At 42.2% G+C, this 15,771-nt stretch overlaps 1 protein-coding gene across 1 annotated transcript; it reads left to right on the top strand.

Moving 5' to 3' along the window:
* The first annotated feature begins 590 nt into the window (after positions 1-590).
* LOC139373030 (arylsulfatase A) lies at positions 591-15,758 on the top strand. The gene is made up of 8 exons (XM_071113026.1): positions 591-1,068; positions 3,586-3,826; positions 8,944-9,162; positions 9,596-9,765; positions 9,961-10,085; positions 11,276-11,403; positions 11,540-11,642; positions 11,861-15,758. The coding sequence occupies exons 1-8, from the start codon at positions 806-808 to the stop codon at positions 12,157-12,159; spliced, it is 1,548 nt and encodes a 515-aa protein (XP_070969127.1). The 5' UTR covers positions 591-805; the 3' UTR covers positions 12,160-15,758.
* The last annotated feature ends 13 nt before the right edge of the window (positions 15,759-15,771 follow it).

Here is a 15,771-nt window from a genome sequence, read left to right as displayed (position 1 = left end):
TCAACCGAGGGATAGTGAAATGCTACATGTTAAAAAGGTGGACTTTGTATTATTTATTGCAATGGTCATAAACTGTACAGCACAAGTGGGGAAGAAGTCTAAGAAAATTGGAATCATTGAATGCCGCTGAACGTTTTTGGGGTCTTTGTGATTTTACAGCCGAGGAGGTGCAAGAAATCCAGTCGGTGAATGTAGCACAATCACAGGCCCCTGAGCCTGTGTAGGGATGTATTTTGGAGTGGACTGTGATTGAAGAAGTATGATGTTGAATTTTTTTTTAAAGAAACGTTTTTTAGTCGTTTTATTTTGTATGATATCATTTTACTGGATTTAAAAAAAAATATGTCAAGACAAGGCAGGCAGTAGGTGTCAAGACAAGGCAGGCAGTAGGTGTCACATAGACCAGTTGACAGGAGTTTAATGAGTCAAGGTAAGAATCTTCAAAGCAAACTTAAGAGAGTAGGATGGGGTGATGGGGAAACCTGCCACGGCCAAGCAAAACAGTGATATAGTGACCCCTTGTGGTAGACCACGGACTTTTTCATTTCCAGAACACTGCTGACGACATTCAAATGCGCCAACTGTGTTTTGGTAATCACATGATTTTTTATGTTGCGTCAGTTGTGTAGTGTAGCAAACTCTCGCAGCTATTATCTCAACGATACAGGGAATATTACATCACATTGGAGAATAAGTGAACACGTAGAGCAATTTATTTAAATCGTTAGGCCTCGACCTTGAACACTTTTTTAAAGCGAAGTAGCTTTAAACGTTAGATAGCTAACGTTAAGCACTTTTCCTTTTCATGACTAACTTCTGCTTGTTGCAACAGTCAGTCAGAATGGGCCATTTTCTATCTCTCACCACCTTACTGCACCTGCTTGTTACGAGCTGCTCGGGCTCCCCTCCTTCGAATTTCATCCTCCTGTTCGCGGACGACTTGGGGTTCGGCGACCTAGGATGCTACGGCCATCCAACCTCGCTCACCCCCAACCTGGACCGATTGGCGGCCGACGGACTGAGATTCACTGACTTCTACTGCACCAGTCCCGTCTGCAGCCCCTCCAGGTAGTAACTAACTAGCAACATATTACAGTAACAATAGCTAAGATCCTTATCAAAATCAGGAGGCTGTGGGGTATATATGAGGAACAACTCTACAGGGCGAGTGAGGTGGGCAGTGAAAAAAAAAATCTAAGTATTGGTCACGTGCACAGGATACAGCAGGGATACTCAACTACTATTTGAGAAGGTCCAGTGACACATTTCCTAGGTGGCAAAAGTCCGGATGGATATAGTACTTTATCGGCGCTGTGGCACAGCGTAGTAACAAACATAGTCGTCTACGACTTAGGAAACATGTTGTTATATAAAATGTACATTAAATTACACTAAAATGTGAATGAAATACAACTTATTTCGAATGTAAACGTGCAATATTTCATCAACTTTGCGCAAGATGAAAAGTGGTTGCATATTTATCTATGCAAAAGGTTCACTGTGAACCATTGTACATGGGCCTTGAATAAAATAAAATAAAATCAATTGCATGTTTTCTGGAGAACAAAAGAGTTTAACCTAAATAATCATCTGAATGCTCAGAACTTCACTGTGGGCTATGCAATAATTAAGCAATAAAGCACTTCTGCGAGACATGGTAGAGTGGCCAGGGAAGCCACTCCTCAGTAAAAGGCAAATGACGGTCTTCTTGGAGTTTTCCGAAAGGCACCTAAATGACTCTCAGACCATGAGAAACAATATTCTCTGGTTTGATGAAACCAAGATTGAACTCTTTGGCCTGAATGCCAAGTGTCACGTCAGGAGGAAACCTGTCACCATTCCTATGGTGTAGCATGATGGTTGCAGCAGCATAATGTGGGGATGTTTTTCGCGGCAGGGACTGGTTGACTAGTGAGGATCAAGGGAAAGATGAACGGCGCAAAGTACAGAGAGATCCTTGATGAAAACCTGCTCCCGAGCACTCAGGACCTCTGACTTGTGCAAAGGTTCATCTTGCAACAGGACAACGACCCTAAGCACACAGCCAAGACAACGCAGGAGTGGCTTCGGAACAAGTCTCTGAATGTCCTTGAGTGGCCCTGCCAGAGCCCGATCAAACATCTCTGGAGATACCTGAGAATAGCTGTGCAGCGACACTCCCCATCTTTTGGGAAATGCTGTAATTTATGAGGACTAAATGTATTATAATTTTTTTGTAAAATGTCTCCCCAATTTTGATCTGGTCTCATTGCTGCAACTCCCCAACAGGCTCGGGAGGCGAAGGTCGAGTCATGCGTCCTTCGAAACTGCACTTCTTAACACCTACCTGCTTAACCCGGAAGCCAGCCGAACACCAATGTGTCGGAGGAAACACCTGACGACCGATGTCAGCCTGCAGGCACCCGGCCCACCACGAGTTGCTAGAGCTCGATGAGTGGCCAAATCCGGGTTTGATCCCCCGGCCACATCCTCCCCTAACCCAGACGACGCTGGGCCAATTGTGCGCCGTCCGATGGTGATAAAGCCCGTGATCAAACCCGGGTCTGTAGTGATGCAGTGACTTAGACCGCTGAGCCACTCGGGAGGCCCCAAAAATGTATTTTAAAAGATGAGACTATAATAAATACCGCTTTTATGCCATACAAGCAAGCCAAACACCCGTTAGTCCAAATGTGCTTTTCAGATATCCATATCATAAAACTCATGTCAACATTTATGATCCCTATGTTTGATGTACAGTTACAAGATGGCATGGCTTTATACCCTGGGTTGTCCTGAACAGAATTAGCCTATGTTTGTTGTATTGCCGCAGACCACTCATCTAAATACACTCATGACTCCATTCTATGTGCACCAAAATTACAATCTGCTTCTCTGAATTGCCTTGTAAAAGCATAACGCTAAGATCATATTAAAAAAGTTATAATATGCCCACCTGACCCAGATTGCGATTTATAATGGATCGTTTTTGGAGTGCTTAAAGAACTACTGTAATTGTGTGAAGGTGTGGATGCGGGGCTGTGTTCCAAACAAACACACTACAAGTGTGCTTGCTCTAGTTCCTCAACAGCACAGCTAGGAGGGCTCTTAAGAGCACTGTTCTTGTTAGAATGAACTTATGAACTGTGCACACTTTGGAGAGGTGTGTTTGGCAACTTGAAAACACCAGTTAGACCTTTCACTCAAACCCCTTGTCATTGTTTTGTTTTGTCCCAAGTTTTCCAAGAATATTCTTATTATGTTACAGAATGTATCAAGAGTAGTTTCAGATTTCGTTATCAACAAATGCAGTGAAAAGTACAGTAAATGTAAAATGCACATAAAATCAACAGTGTAATGTTTGGATTCAGTCTTGTATCATGCGAACAGTTGTCCTCAGCTTTTAGTCTAATAATTTTTCCATAATCTCAAAACTGTTCCCTTTTAATTGCTACCATGGTTATGCATATGCTTTCCATATTTCTTCTGTAAGAAACATTTCGATGTAGACCTATCCTATCCATAGCACAACATCTATTTTGTGTTCATCAACCACTTGTATCAATGTTTTAAATAAATTAAATGATGGTTGTCTTTTCCCATCAGGGCGTCTTTGCTGACAGGGCGCTACCAGACCCGGTCAGGGGTGTACCCGGGGGTGTTCTACCCTGGTTCCCGCGGGGGTCTACCGCTGAACGAGACCACCATAGCGGAGATGCTAAAGCCCCTGGGCTACGTCACGGCAGCCATGGGGAAATGGCACCTGGGCGTGGGGGAGAACGGGATGTACCTGCCCACCCAACAGGGCTTTGACCACTACCTGGGGGTCCCCTACTCCCATGACATGGTCAGTGTGTTCACTGGTAGTTGTTAATTGTTTGGGTAACTGGTAGTTACTACACTGAACAAAAATATAAATATAACATGTAAAGTGTTGGTCCCATGTTTCATGATCTGAAAAATCTCAGAAATGTTCCAAACTAACAAAAAGCTTATTTCTCTCTTGTGCACAAATGTGTTTACATCCCTGAGCATTTTTCTTTTGCGAAGAGAATCCATCCACCTGACAGGTGTTGCATATCAAGAAGCTAATTAAATAACATGATCATTAGACAGATGCACCTTGTGCTGGGAACAATAAAATGCCACTCTAAAATGGGCAGTTTTGTCAGACGACACAATTCCACATACAGTGTGGAGAACAAGTATTTGATACACTGCCGATTTTGCAGGTTTTCCTACTTACAAAGCATGTAGATGTCTGTAATTTTTATCATAGGTACACTTCAACTGTGAGAGACGGAATCTAAAACAAAAATCCAGAAAATCACATTGTATGATTTTTAGGTAATTCATTTGCATTTTATTGCATGACATAAGTATTTGATACATCAGAAAAGCAGAACTTAATATTTGGTACAGAAACCTTTGTTTCCAATTACAGAGATCATACGTTTCCTGTAGTTCTTGACCAGGTTTGCACACACTGCAGCAGGGATTTTGGCCCACTCCTCCATATAGACCTTCTCCAGATCCTTCAGGTTTCGGGGCTGTCGCTGGGCAAATTCAAATAGCAACCTATCAAATGCAATTGTGTTCGTTGTCCGTAGCTTATACCATAACCCCACCTCCACATTCCATAGGCCACAATCAACAGCCTGATCAACTCTATGCGAAGGAGATTTGTCACGCTGCATGAGGCAAATGGTGGTCACACCAGATATCTGTGACCAACAGACGCATATCTGTATTGCACCCTCGACAACCACTGTGATTATTATTATTTGACTGGTCATCTATGAACGTTTTAACATCTTGGCCATGTTCTGTTATAATCTCCACCCGGCACAACCAGAAGAGGACTGGCCACTCCTCATAGCCTGGTTTCTTCTTAGGTTCTGGCCTTTCTAGGGAGTTTTTCCTAGCCACTGTACTTCTACGTCTGCATTGCTTATAAAATCATCATAGGGCGTCATTGTAAATAAGAATTTGTTCTTAACTGACTTAGTTAAATAAAGGTACAATTTAAATTAAAACAATTCTGACCAGTCGCAACCTTCTTGGATCTGCAAAAACCCCATCCTTGCTCATTATCCAGTACTACACAAATCATTTACTAGCTAACTAAATAATAACACAGAATACACATACACCCTTTACATGAGACAATGGTCCCTAGTGGACTGACAAAATATGACGGCTTGTTTGTTACAACATAGATGGAGAGGGTGGAAGAGCGAGAGAGAGAGAAAAAAGCACACTTATTGTCGAGACATTTCAGAATTATTCTCACAGTTAATCATATTTGCGCACGAACTGCCGCCCGTTTGGAATAAGAAATCATGAATGTATTTACGTGAGTTTTATTTCTGTCGGAACAGCCCTTCTTTGGAAGGTTGTTGGCACTCCAGCTGTATGGCTCTGATTATCCGAAAGGAGTCTCCCCTTTCCAGTCTTCTACTGTTCACTCTGAAAGATAACCAGCCATGTCGACAGTTCCCATTGGTGATGAGGGTAGTAGGATAGTCTCACTTAGATTCACTTTTCTCGATATCTGACTTAAGCCAGCTAATCAGCTGTACCAGTGATTGTCTGAGGTGAGCTTCTCGCTTCTTCTTCGTGTTGGTATTCAGGATTCGGACCACGATGTACATGAGCTGCAGCTCTTCATCTCTCTGGTCTAAAGGAAGGTGAGTTTATTTCTTCACCTTGTGTTGAAGTTTAGAGTTGCAACCATTTAAAACATGTAGCTCTTGTCTCACGTTTCCTAATCTAATGTTGATTTTGTTGGCAATGCTTTTTATGCACTCTCATCAAAGGGGACGGCTCCGTCCGTCTGACAAGCTCTCTGACCTCACTCAGGTTGTGGCTACTTAATGTGCAAAAAAATTACAACACATTCCTATCTTAACAGAAATAAAACATTTCATATTGGATGAAAACTTTACAGATAAAGGGGCTATACTTTCCAAGTTATAGTATTTGGTCCATACAGTTTTTAATAACATCACACAATGAAAAACAATTTAACATCAGTTTTCTACATCTCCCCACTGAGCATTTCCCACAACGTTACGTTAGAAATATTGTTCCATTATTCACTTTTTGGACATTAGAGTTTTGGGCCGGCAAAAGTCTCTCACGACAAAGACATTCCTTTGGTTGATACTAAAGGGTAGATAGATCTCTCCTGCTTAAATTTACGACCGGGTGTGGAGGTGTCAAAACCCCACAGTTCCCTCCTCCCCCCCTTTGCGTTTGGGTGAGGGTCTGATTGTCAGCCATTGCCAAGCTGATCTGACCCTTTGTGATTCTCACAGGACGTTCATGACACTTGGTACCCCTGTATTTGGGGAGTTTCTCCAATTCTTATCAAGCTCTGTCAGGTTGGATGGGGAGCGTTGCTTCAAAGCTATTTTCAGGTCTGTCCAGAGATTTGATCGGGTTCAAGTCCAGGCTCTGGCTGGGCAACTAAAGGACATTGAGACTTGTTCCGAAGCCACTCCTGTGTTGTCCCTGCTGTGTGCTTAGGGTCGTTGTCCTGTGGAAGGTGAACCTTCACCCCAGTCTGAGGTCCTGAGCGCTCTGGAGTTGGTTTTCATCAAGGATCTCTCTGTACTTTGCTCCGTTCATCTTTCCCTCGATCCTGACTGGTCTCCCAGTCCCTGCCACTGAAAAACATCCCCACAGCATGATGCTGACACCACCATGCATCACCGTAGGGATGGTGCCAGGTTTCCTCCAGATGTGACCCTTGGCAATTAGGCCAAAGAGTTCAATCTTGGTTTCATCAGACCAGAGAATCTTATTTCTCATGGTATGAGAGTCTTTAGGTGACAAAGATCGTCAAAGGTAAGTGAATATTTATAATGCTATTTCTGACTGATGTTGACTCCAACATGGCGGCTATATTCTTGGGTTGTGTATGTCGTCTGAGCGCCTTTCTCAGATTATTGCATGGTTTGCTTTTTCCGTAAAGTTAAAAACAAATCTGACACAGCGGTTGCATTAACTTCATATGGCTGCAGTGGCAGTATTGAGTAGCTTGGATGAAAAGGTGTCCATTGTAAACGGCCAGCTCCTCATTCTCAGTTGCTAATATATGCATATTATTATTAGTATTGTATAGAAAACTCTAAAGTTTCCAAAACTGTCAAAATATTGTCTGTGAGTATAATAGAACTGATATTGCAGGCGAAACCCTGAGGGAAATCAAAACAGGAAGTGGCTTCTATTTTGAAAACCATGTTCCATAGCCTCCCTTTGCTGGATTTAAAGGGATATGAACCAGATTCCTTTTCCTATTGCTTCCTCAAGGTGTCAACAGTCTTCAGACATAGTATCAGGCTTTTATTTTGAAAAATGAGCCAGAACGATAACATCGCGTCAAGTGGTCACATGAGTTTTGCTTGCGCAACAGAATTTGGACAGCCATTGTCTTCCCCTCTCCTACTGTGAAAGACATTTGCGGTTGATATATTATCAATTACATATTTTAAAAACAACCTGAGGATTGATTACAAAAACGTTTGACATGTTTCTGTGGACATAATGGAAACTATTTGGAATTTTCGTCTGCGTTGTCGTGACCGCTCTTTCCTGTGGATTTCTGAACATAACGCAACAAACAAACAGGTATTTTGGATATAAAAATCATCTTTATGGAACAAACGGAACATTTGTTGTGTAACTGGGAGTCTTGTGAGTGAAAACATCCAAAGATCATCAAAGGTAAACTATTAATTTGATTGCTTTTCTGCTTTTCGTGACCGAGCTACCTGATGTTTTATCGTGAGATCGATAAACTTACACAAACGCTTGGATTGCTTTCGCTGTAAACCATATTTTCAAAATCTGACACGACAGGTGGATTAACAAAAGGCTAAGCTGTGTTTTCCTATATTGCACTTGTGATTTCATGAATATAAATATTTATAGTAATATTTGTATGTAGCGCTATGCTATTCAGCGGTTGTTGATGACGCTTATCCCGATAGGGAGATTGCAACCATAACAAGTTAAAGAGAAGTATATCCTTAAATCTGTGAATCACACTTGTATCTTTTATTAATGTTTATTATGAGTATTTCTGTGATTTAATGTGGCTCTGTGCAAATTCAAGGGATGTTTTGGAGGTGCATTTGAGATTGCATCATCTGTGGATCTGTTGGGGCGGTGTGCAAATTGGGGTGGGTCTAGGGTTTCTGGGATAATGGTGTTTCTGTGAGTCATGACCAACCAGATGGTTGTCCTTCTGGAAGTTTCTTCAATCTCCACAGAGGAACTCTGGAGCTCTGTCATAGTGACTATCGGGTTCTTGGTCACCTCCCTGACCAAGGCCCTTCTCGCCCGATTGCTCAGTTTGGCCGGGCGGACAGCTCTAGGAAGAGTCTTGTGGTTCCAAACGTCTTTCATTTAAGTCTGATGGAGGCCACTGTGTTCTTGGGAATCTTCAATGCTGCAGACATTTTTTTTTATACCCTTCCCCAGATCTGTGCCTTGACACACTCCTGTCTCGGAGCTCTACGGACAATTCCTTCGACCTTATGGCTTCAATCATGTCCAATCAATTAAATGCACCACAGGTGGACTCAAATCAAGTTGCAGAAACATCTCAAGGATGATCAATGGAAACAGGATGCACCTGAGCTAAATGTCAAGTGCTAAACATTTATAAACCTGTTTACACTTTGTCATTATGGGGTATTGTGTGTAGATTGAGGATTTTACATTTTTAAAAATTAATTAATACATTTTAGGATACGGCTGTAAAAGTCAAGGGGTCTGAATGCTTTCCTCAAGCACTGTATATTGTCAGTGTCTCTGTATTCATTGCCACAGCCAAGGGAGAGAAATGACATTGACACTTTTGCATTAGTTTGCTCTCATCCTCTTCTCCCTCTCTGCCTCCCCCTTTAGTTTGTATCTCTCTTAACTCTCTCTCCTTGTCTCTTTCTTTCCCAGGGACCCTGTCAGAATCTGACATGTTTCCCTCCAGATGTTAAATGCTTCGGAAACTGTGACGTCGGCGTGGTAACCATCCCACTAATGCACAATGATGTCATAAAGCAGCAGCCTGTGGACTTCCTGGATCTGGAGAGGGCTTACAGTGACTTTGCCACAGACTTCATCACCCAGTCTACCAGGAAGAAACAACCCTTCTTCCTCTACTACCCCTCTCATGTAATCATCTCTTCTTCCTCTACTACCCCTCCCATGTAGTCATCTCTTCTTCCTCTACTACCCCTCTCATGTAATCATCTCTTCTTCCTCTACTACCCCTCTCGTGTAATCATCTCTTCTTCCTCTACTACCCCTCCCATGTAATCATCTCTTCTTCCTCTACTACCCCTCCCATGTAGTCATCTCTTCTTCCTCTACTACCCCTCTCATGTAATCATCTCTTCTTCCTCTACTACCCCTCTCGTGTAATCATCTCTTCTTCCTCTACTACCCCTCTCAGTAGTCATCTCTTCTTCCTCTACTACCCCTCTCAGTAGTCATCTCTTCTTCCTCTCATGTGAGAAGCTAACAATCATTTCAAGTTCAAAGGAAGTGGGTGCTCCTCCAACAACCTTCCAGGTGAACAGTCTCTTCCCCCCTTTCTGTCCTCTAGCACACCCACTACCCCCAGTATGCAGGCCCGGCAACAGCAGGGCGGTCTCGAAGGGGTCCGTTTGGTGACGCTCTGCTGGAATTTGACTCTACAGTAGGGAATCTGCTCTCAGCTCTGGAACATACTGGAGTCCTCAACAACACTCTCATACTGTTCACTGCTGATAATGGGTAGGAACTGTGTTGGTGTGTGTGATGTGTCAGTGTAGTTTACTAGCAGCGTGTACGGATATTATGTAATGGTTTAGTTGCCTACAGTATGTGTGCTTGTGTTTACTACTGGTTTTACAACAAATATGAAAGGACTAAGCCTTTCACATTTCAACCTTCGGTGAATCTCTCCAATCCCCCTCTCTCCCCACCCAGGCCTGAGTTGATGCGTATGTCTCGGGGGGGTAATGCTGGTCCTCTGAAGTGTGGTAAGGGCACCACCTATGAAGGGGGCATGAGAGAACCTGCCATCGCCTACTGGCCTGGGACCATCACACCAGGTCTGTCAGGAGAGATATGTAGTCCTCTCAACTACAAAATACATGTATCATCACACTCACCCACCCATATTAGCTGAATGTTGTAGCCTTGAAGATCCCTTGTTTAATTTCAATAAAGAAATTGCCAGGCTTATCATACTGCTGACATATGTGTATGGGGGTATTCACAGAGCAGGAGTTAGTTGGCATGGTCACATTTAGCCCCCTCAATTTCAACTAGATTCGGAACTACAGTGCATTCAGAAAGTATTCAGACCCCTTGACTTTTTCCACATTTTGTTATGTTACAGCCTTATTAAAAAATATATTAAATCGTTTTTTTCCCTCATCAATGTACACACAATAACCCATAATGACAAAGCAAAAACAGGTTTTTAGAAATCTTTGCATAAAATATGACATTTATATAAGTATCAGACCCTTTACTCAGTACTTTGTTGAAGCACCTTTGGCATTGATTACATCCTCGAGTCTTCTTGGGTATAACACTACAAGCTTGGCTCACCTGTATTTGGGGAGTTTCTCCCTTCTCTGCAGATCCTCTCAAGCTCTTTCAGGTTGGATGGGGAGCGTTGCTGCACAGCTATTTTTCAGATCTTTCCAGAGATGTTAGATCAGGTTCAAGTCTGGGCTCTGGCTAGGTCACTCAAGGATATTCAGATACTTGTCCCGAAGCCACTCCTGCGTTGAAGTCTTGGTGGTTCCAAACTTCTTCCACTTAAAAATGATGGAGATCACTGTGTTCTTGGGGACCTTCAATGAGGCAGAAATGTTTTGGTACCCTTTTGCAGATCTGTGCCTCGACACAATCCTGTCTCGGAGCTCTACGAACAATTCCTTCAACCTCATGGCTTGGTTTTTGCTCTGACATGCACTGTCAACTGTGGGCCTTTCCAAATCATGTCCAATCAATTGAATTTACCACAGGTAGACTCCAATCAAGTTGGAGAAACATCTCAAAGATGATTAATGGAAACAGGATGAACCTGAGCTCAATTTCATGTCTCTTAGCAAAGGGTCTTAAATCTGTTTTCTTTTGCCAAAATCATTATTGTGTGTAGATTGCTGAGGGAAACATTTTTTTTAATCAATTTTAGAATAAGGCTGTAACGTAACAATGTGGGAAAGTCAAGGGGTCTTATAATACTTTCCGAAGGCACTGTACATCTAATTTGAACTATATTTTCTAGGGGTCACCCATGAGCTGGCCAGCACCCTGGACATCATGCCCACCATCGCAGGGCTGGCGGGGGCCAAACTACCAATGGTGCAGCTGGACGGAGTGGACATGACGGACATCTTGGTCAACCACGGACCGGTATGGGAGACATTATTCACTTCACTCCGAATGTAATTTGGGTTGAAGAATAGAAGATGGATACATTGCATAATGTGTTCTTGACTTAAACACTTGGACATTGTTATTCATACCTATTTAACTTCCTGTGTTGTAGAGTAAGAGAGAGGCCATGATGTTCTACCCTACAGACCCCAGTGAGAAGTACGGTCTGTTCGCTCTCAGGCTGGGCAAATACAAGGCTCACTTCTACACACGCGGTAAGTGTGTGTGAGTCACGCACAATGTAGAATAGGGTACTCCAAAGTTCCTGTTTTGTGTTCATGATGTGATTGCTGTGCTCTTTTGTAATTAGCCTTTTAACAACAAGATGCATTTCTAAACACTGGCAACGGGGCCAGCCAGAGGCTGAAATGGAACCTGGCCTAAATCTAACATTTCTATCTGAACCACCTTTCCCTCGTTGTCTGTCCCCCAGGTGCAGGCCACAGTGAGACCACCCCAGACCAGGACTGTCACATAATCTCCTTCCTGAAGCCCCATGATCCTCCCCTGCTGTTTGACTTGGAGTCTGACCCCAGTGAGAACTATCCCTTGTCTCCGCTGGGACGCCCCGACCTGCAGGCCCTGCTGCAGAGGATAGGCGTGGTCAAGGAACAGTTTGAAGCCTCCATGGTGTTTGGGGAGAGCCAGATCGGGAAAGGTAGCGACCCTGATCTTGAGCCCTGCTGCACCCCGCACTGCACCCCCAAACCTTCCTGCTGCCAGTGTGGCTGATGCACCCTCAAACCTACAGTACTGCTTGTACTATACCTTAAGTAAGACTAGTTCTAGTACCTCTATTACTGTGGATGAGGTACCCCCAAACCTAACCTCTGAAAGTGTGGAAAGACAGTTCTTTAAGCCATATGAGAGACTGTGGGAAGCAGTACCTTTTCAAACATTAGAAATGGTACATCGTTCCACATGAGTGTCTGATCTAATTCTATGGATGCGGGCACCCTCATGTGGACCCTGCATCCCAGTGACAACACCACCCAAAGACTATGACGCAACTGTGTGGTGTTTTATCTTCAGCCGTTGTAGAAAAGATGCATTGTTAAAACACTCGTAGGCCTAAGTTCCATCGCTATTGGGGAAACCGGGCTAGTTTTTACAAAAGACGGTGTGTGTATTATTTTTAAATACAGGATTATATTAATACATTCTCTTTCACTATAAAATAGTGTAACATCTCACACCCAGAGGAGAGGAGTGGTAGTTAAGTTCAAACATGTCTTTACGAACTAGACAGACCTTCATGTAAACAAATCTAGGGAAATGTATTTTACAGATGACAATTTCATATAGCTTAGCTAGTCTATAATCAGGTTGTTGGTCCGAGATGCATTAATGTTGACATTTGAATTACAGTGGCAGATCTGAAGTTAGGATTTTACCCTATAAATGAACAGATTCATGAAACTGTTGTGACCCAGTAGCACGGTGACACAAGCACGAGACAGTCAGACATCAAGCATATATTTTATTCATAAGACCAAACCCATGACAAGGCAGAGTGTATTTTTATTTATTTTTTACTTTTAGATTTGTACAAGTCCTCATTTTTTAAAGATAACTTTGTATTTGTCACATACTGATGCTCTAGTTATACAGTGAATAATCTAGTTTTGATGAACTGTTAACTGGATGTTTGAGCTGCTATACAGGAATAGGGAATCCTTGGGGGTTGGTTGGTGTACTGTATCTATCAGGGAAGATAGAAGGGCTTCAACTAAGCTCTTACAGGACAGAAAAACAAAACGGTACAGGTAAGAGATGGAGCATGTCTGGAGCTCAAAGCCATGGGCTATATTGGCAAGATGCGATAGGTTCCTGTATAAAAGCAGGCTCTCTGAAAGCTGTTTTAATTGGTTCTGCTCTATCAACAGATTGGCCAGCAATTGGGTGGGTGTTGGATCTCAGCAAGGTCAAAGGTGACACATTACATGTGTCCCCTAATGATGATGTCACATGTGTTGCTAAAGCCTGTCTGTGGGGTGAATGTTTGAGTTAGCAAGAACCCAAAATGTCACCTTAGTGGTTGACGTAGCACACAAATTAAATTGGTTTTCATGTTTGTCATCTTTTTTGAATTTCTCTTATTTTAAATATTTAATTTCAATAACATACATAACGTAAAGGACACAGCACAATCTTTTCCACTCTTTATAGTATTTACAGGATCTAACTGACAGCGATACACACTGTCACTAATGATAAACTGGTCACCATGGAGGTCCCATGACTCCACTCATCACCAGCAGATCAATGATGCTCTTGACTACATTATCCTTTTTTTTGCTGTTTAATATTTGTTGAAGAATAAAAGCAGTAGATGATGTGGGTCTAGAAGCGAGCCCCTCGTCTACGCTACTGTACTCAACCTGATATTGGGGATTGCAGTAGGATGCCTGTTATTTCAATTCATTCTGTGTTCTCTATACTCCCATCTGTTTGATGTTGCACTGTAGTCTACAGTATGCTAATTGAACTGGAAAAAGACAACTAAAAAGTATAATGTCCTACTATAAGTAAGCAAACCATGTACTGTATATTGGTTTACCTATGACCAGAGGAAAATCAAGGAGTACATTTGGAAGGGTCATTTCTTAAGCAGAATATGAGCCATTAGACATTGTAAAATCAACTTCTAAAACTGTACTGCTCAGACCAAATAGAAAAAAATAAAGTTTAACTTAAACTCTACCCTGATCCACCTCAAAGAGAAGGTGGAGGGACACGAGAAGAATACACCACTCAATTCTAAGCATTATCTGTGGCCTTATTCTCAGTGTACTCGTCAACTTAAACAGACCGACACACATGTACAATAGTGTTTCCTGTGAGGGAGTAGTGTTGAATTATGGCTTCTCCTGTCCTCGACCTGATATTCAGATTGATGATCTCTAAACATGATGTAGTACATCAGGACACTTCACTGTTGGAAAGGAATATAACATTGGTCATTTTGATAATATTGTATTTACACCATTAGAAGTCCAGAAGCTAAATCATTTTTTCTTCTCGCTCTGTTCCCAAAGCGCTGACAGTTATCACCCCAGTTTCCATAGCAACCTCTTCCTGACACTCCGCTGGAGATTTGATGAGAGGAGTTGTTTTCCAATGAGAGATGACTACTGCAACTGTTCTTTCTGATCTGACGCCAACAAATTTCAAAACTATGTATTTCAAAATGGTGGACATCAAATAAGCTAGGGGAAGGGACTACAGAAGAGAAATGTAACCAGGCATAAGCCACAGAACAAACCAGTTAAAGGATAAGTTCTCTGGTTCCCGACCCACTGTTTGATAAACACTGGGCTAAAACATCTTCCCATTTCATTTTCTTTGTCTTCCTCCTGTTTGATTATTGGTTGTGGATGCTACTTACATAGTTTATATGCATGAGGTGTCTGTATTTCTCTACTGCCTATACATATATTTACAGAACACAATGTCTCATACGGTACAGGGGTTAGCTCGGACCAAGTCAGATAACTGCTCTACTTCGCTTCAATCTCACTACCAGTCGATATTGAACAAATATACACTACCGTTCAAAAGTTTGGGGTCACTTAGACATTTTTGAAAGAAAATTATTTTTTTTCCATAAAAATATCAAATTGATCAGAAATACAGTATAGACATTGTTAATGTTATAAATGACTATTGTAGCTGGAAACAGCTGATTTTCTTATGGAATATGTACAGAGGCCCATTATCTGCAACCATCACTCCTATGTTCCAATGGCACTAATTAACTAATCCAAGTTTATCATTTTAAAAGGCTAATTGATCATTAGAAAACCCTTTTGCAATTATGTTAGCACAGCTGAAAACTGTTGTCCTGATTAAAGAAGCAATAAAACTGGCTTTAAACTAGTTGAGTATCTGTAGCATCAGCATTTGTGGGTTCGATTACAGGCTCAAAATGGCCAGAAACAAAGAACTTCCTTCCGAAACTCGTCAGTCTATTCTTGTTCTGAAAAATGGAGGCTATTCCATGTGAGAAATTGCCAAGAAACTGAAGATCTCGTACAACGCTGAGTACTACTCCTTTCACAGAACAGCGCAAACTGGCGCTAACCAGAATTTAAAGAGGAGTGGGAGGCCCCGGTGCACACTTGAGCAAGAGGACAAGTACATTAGTGTGTCTAGTTTGAGAAACAGACACCACACAAGTCCTCAACTGGCAGCTTCATTAAATAGTACCCGCAAAACACCAGTCTCAATGTCAACAGTGAAGAGGTGACTCTGGGATGCTGGCCTTCTAGGCAGTTTTCAGCTGGAAATGTGCTAACATTATTGCAAAAGGGTTTTCTAATCATCAATTAGCCTTATAAAATG

This window comes from Oncorhynchus clarkii, chromosome 2, assembly GCF_045791955.1.
Source record: "Oncorhynchus clarkii lewisi isolate Uvic-CL-2024 chromosome 2, UVic_Ocla_1.0, whole genome shotgun sequence".
In the NCBI taxonomy this organism is placed as follows: Eukaryota; Metazoa; Chordata; class Actinopteri; order Salmoniformes; family Salmonidae; genus Oncorhynchus; species Oncorhynchus clarkii.
The sequence above is the reverse complement of the archived record's forward strand: the minus strand, read 5'-3'. Positions and strand labels throughout refer to the sequence as shown.

Excerpts from the sequence above, each read along its gene's own strand:
- LOC139373030 (XM_071113026.1), top strand. The coding sequence starts at position 806 with ATGACTAACTTCTGCTTGTTGCAACAGTCAGTCAGAATGGGCCATTTT. Across the intron at positions 9,163-9,595 it reads TCCTCTACTACCCCTCTCAT|CACACCCACTACCCCCAGTA; the intron begins GTAATCATCTCT and ends TCTGTCCTCTAG. Across the intron at positions 10,086-11,275 it reads GCCTGGGACCATCACACCAG|GGGTCACCCATGAGCTGGCC; the intron begins GTCTGTCAGGAG and ends TATATTTTCTAG.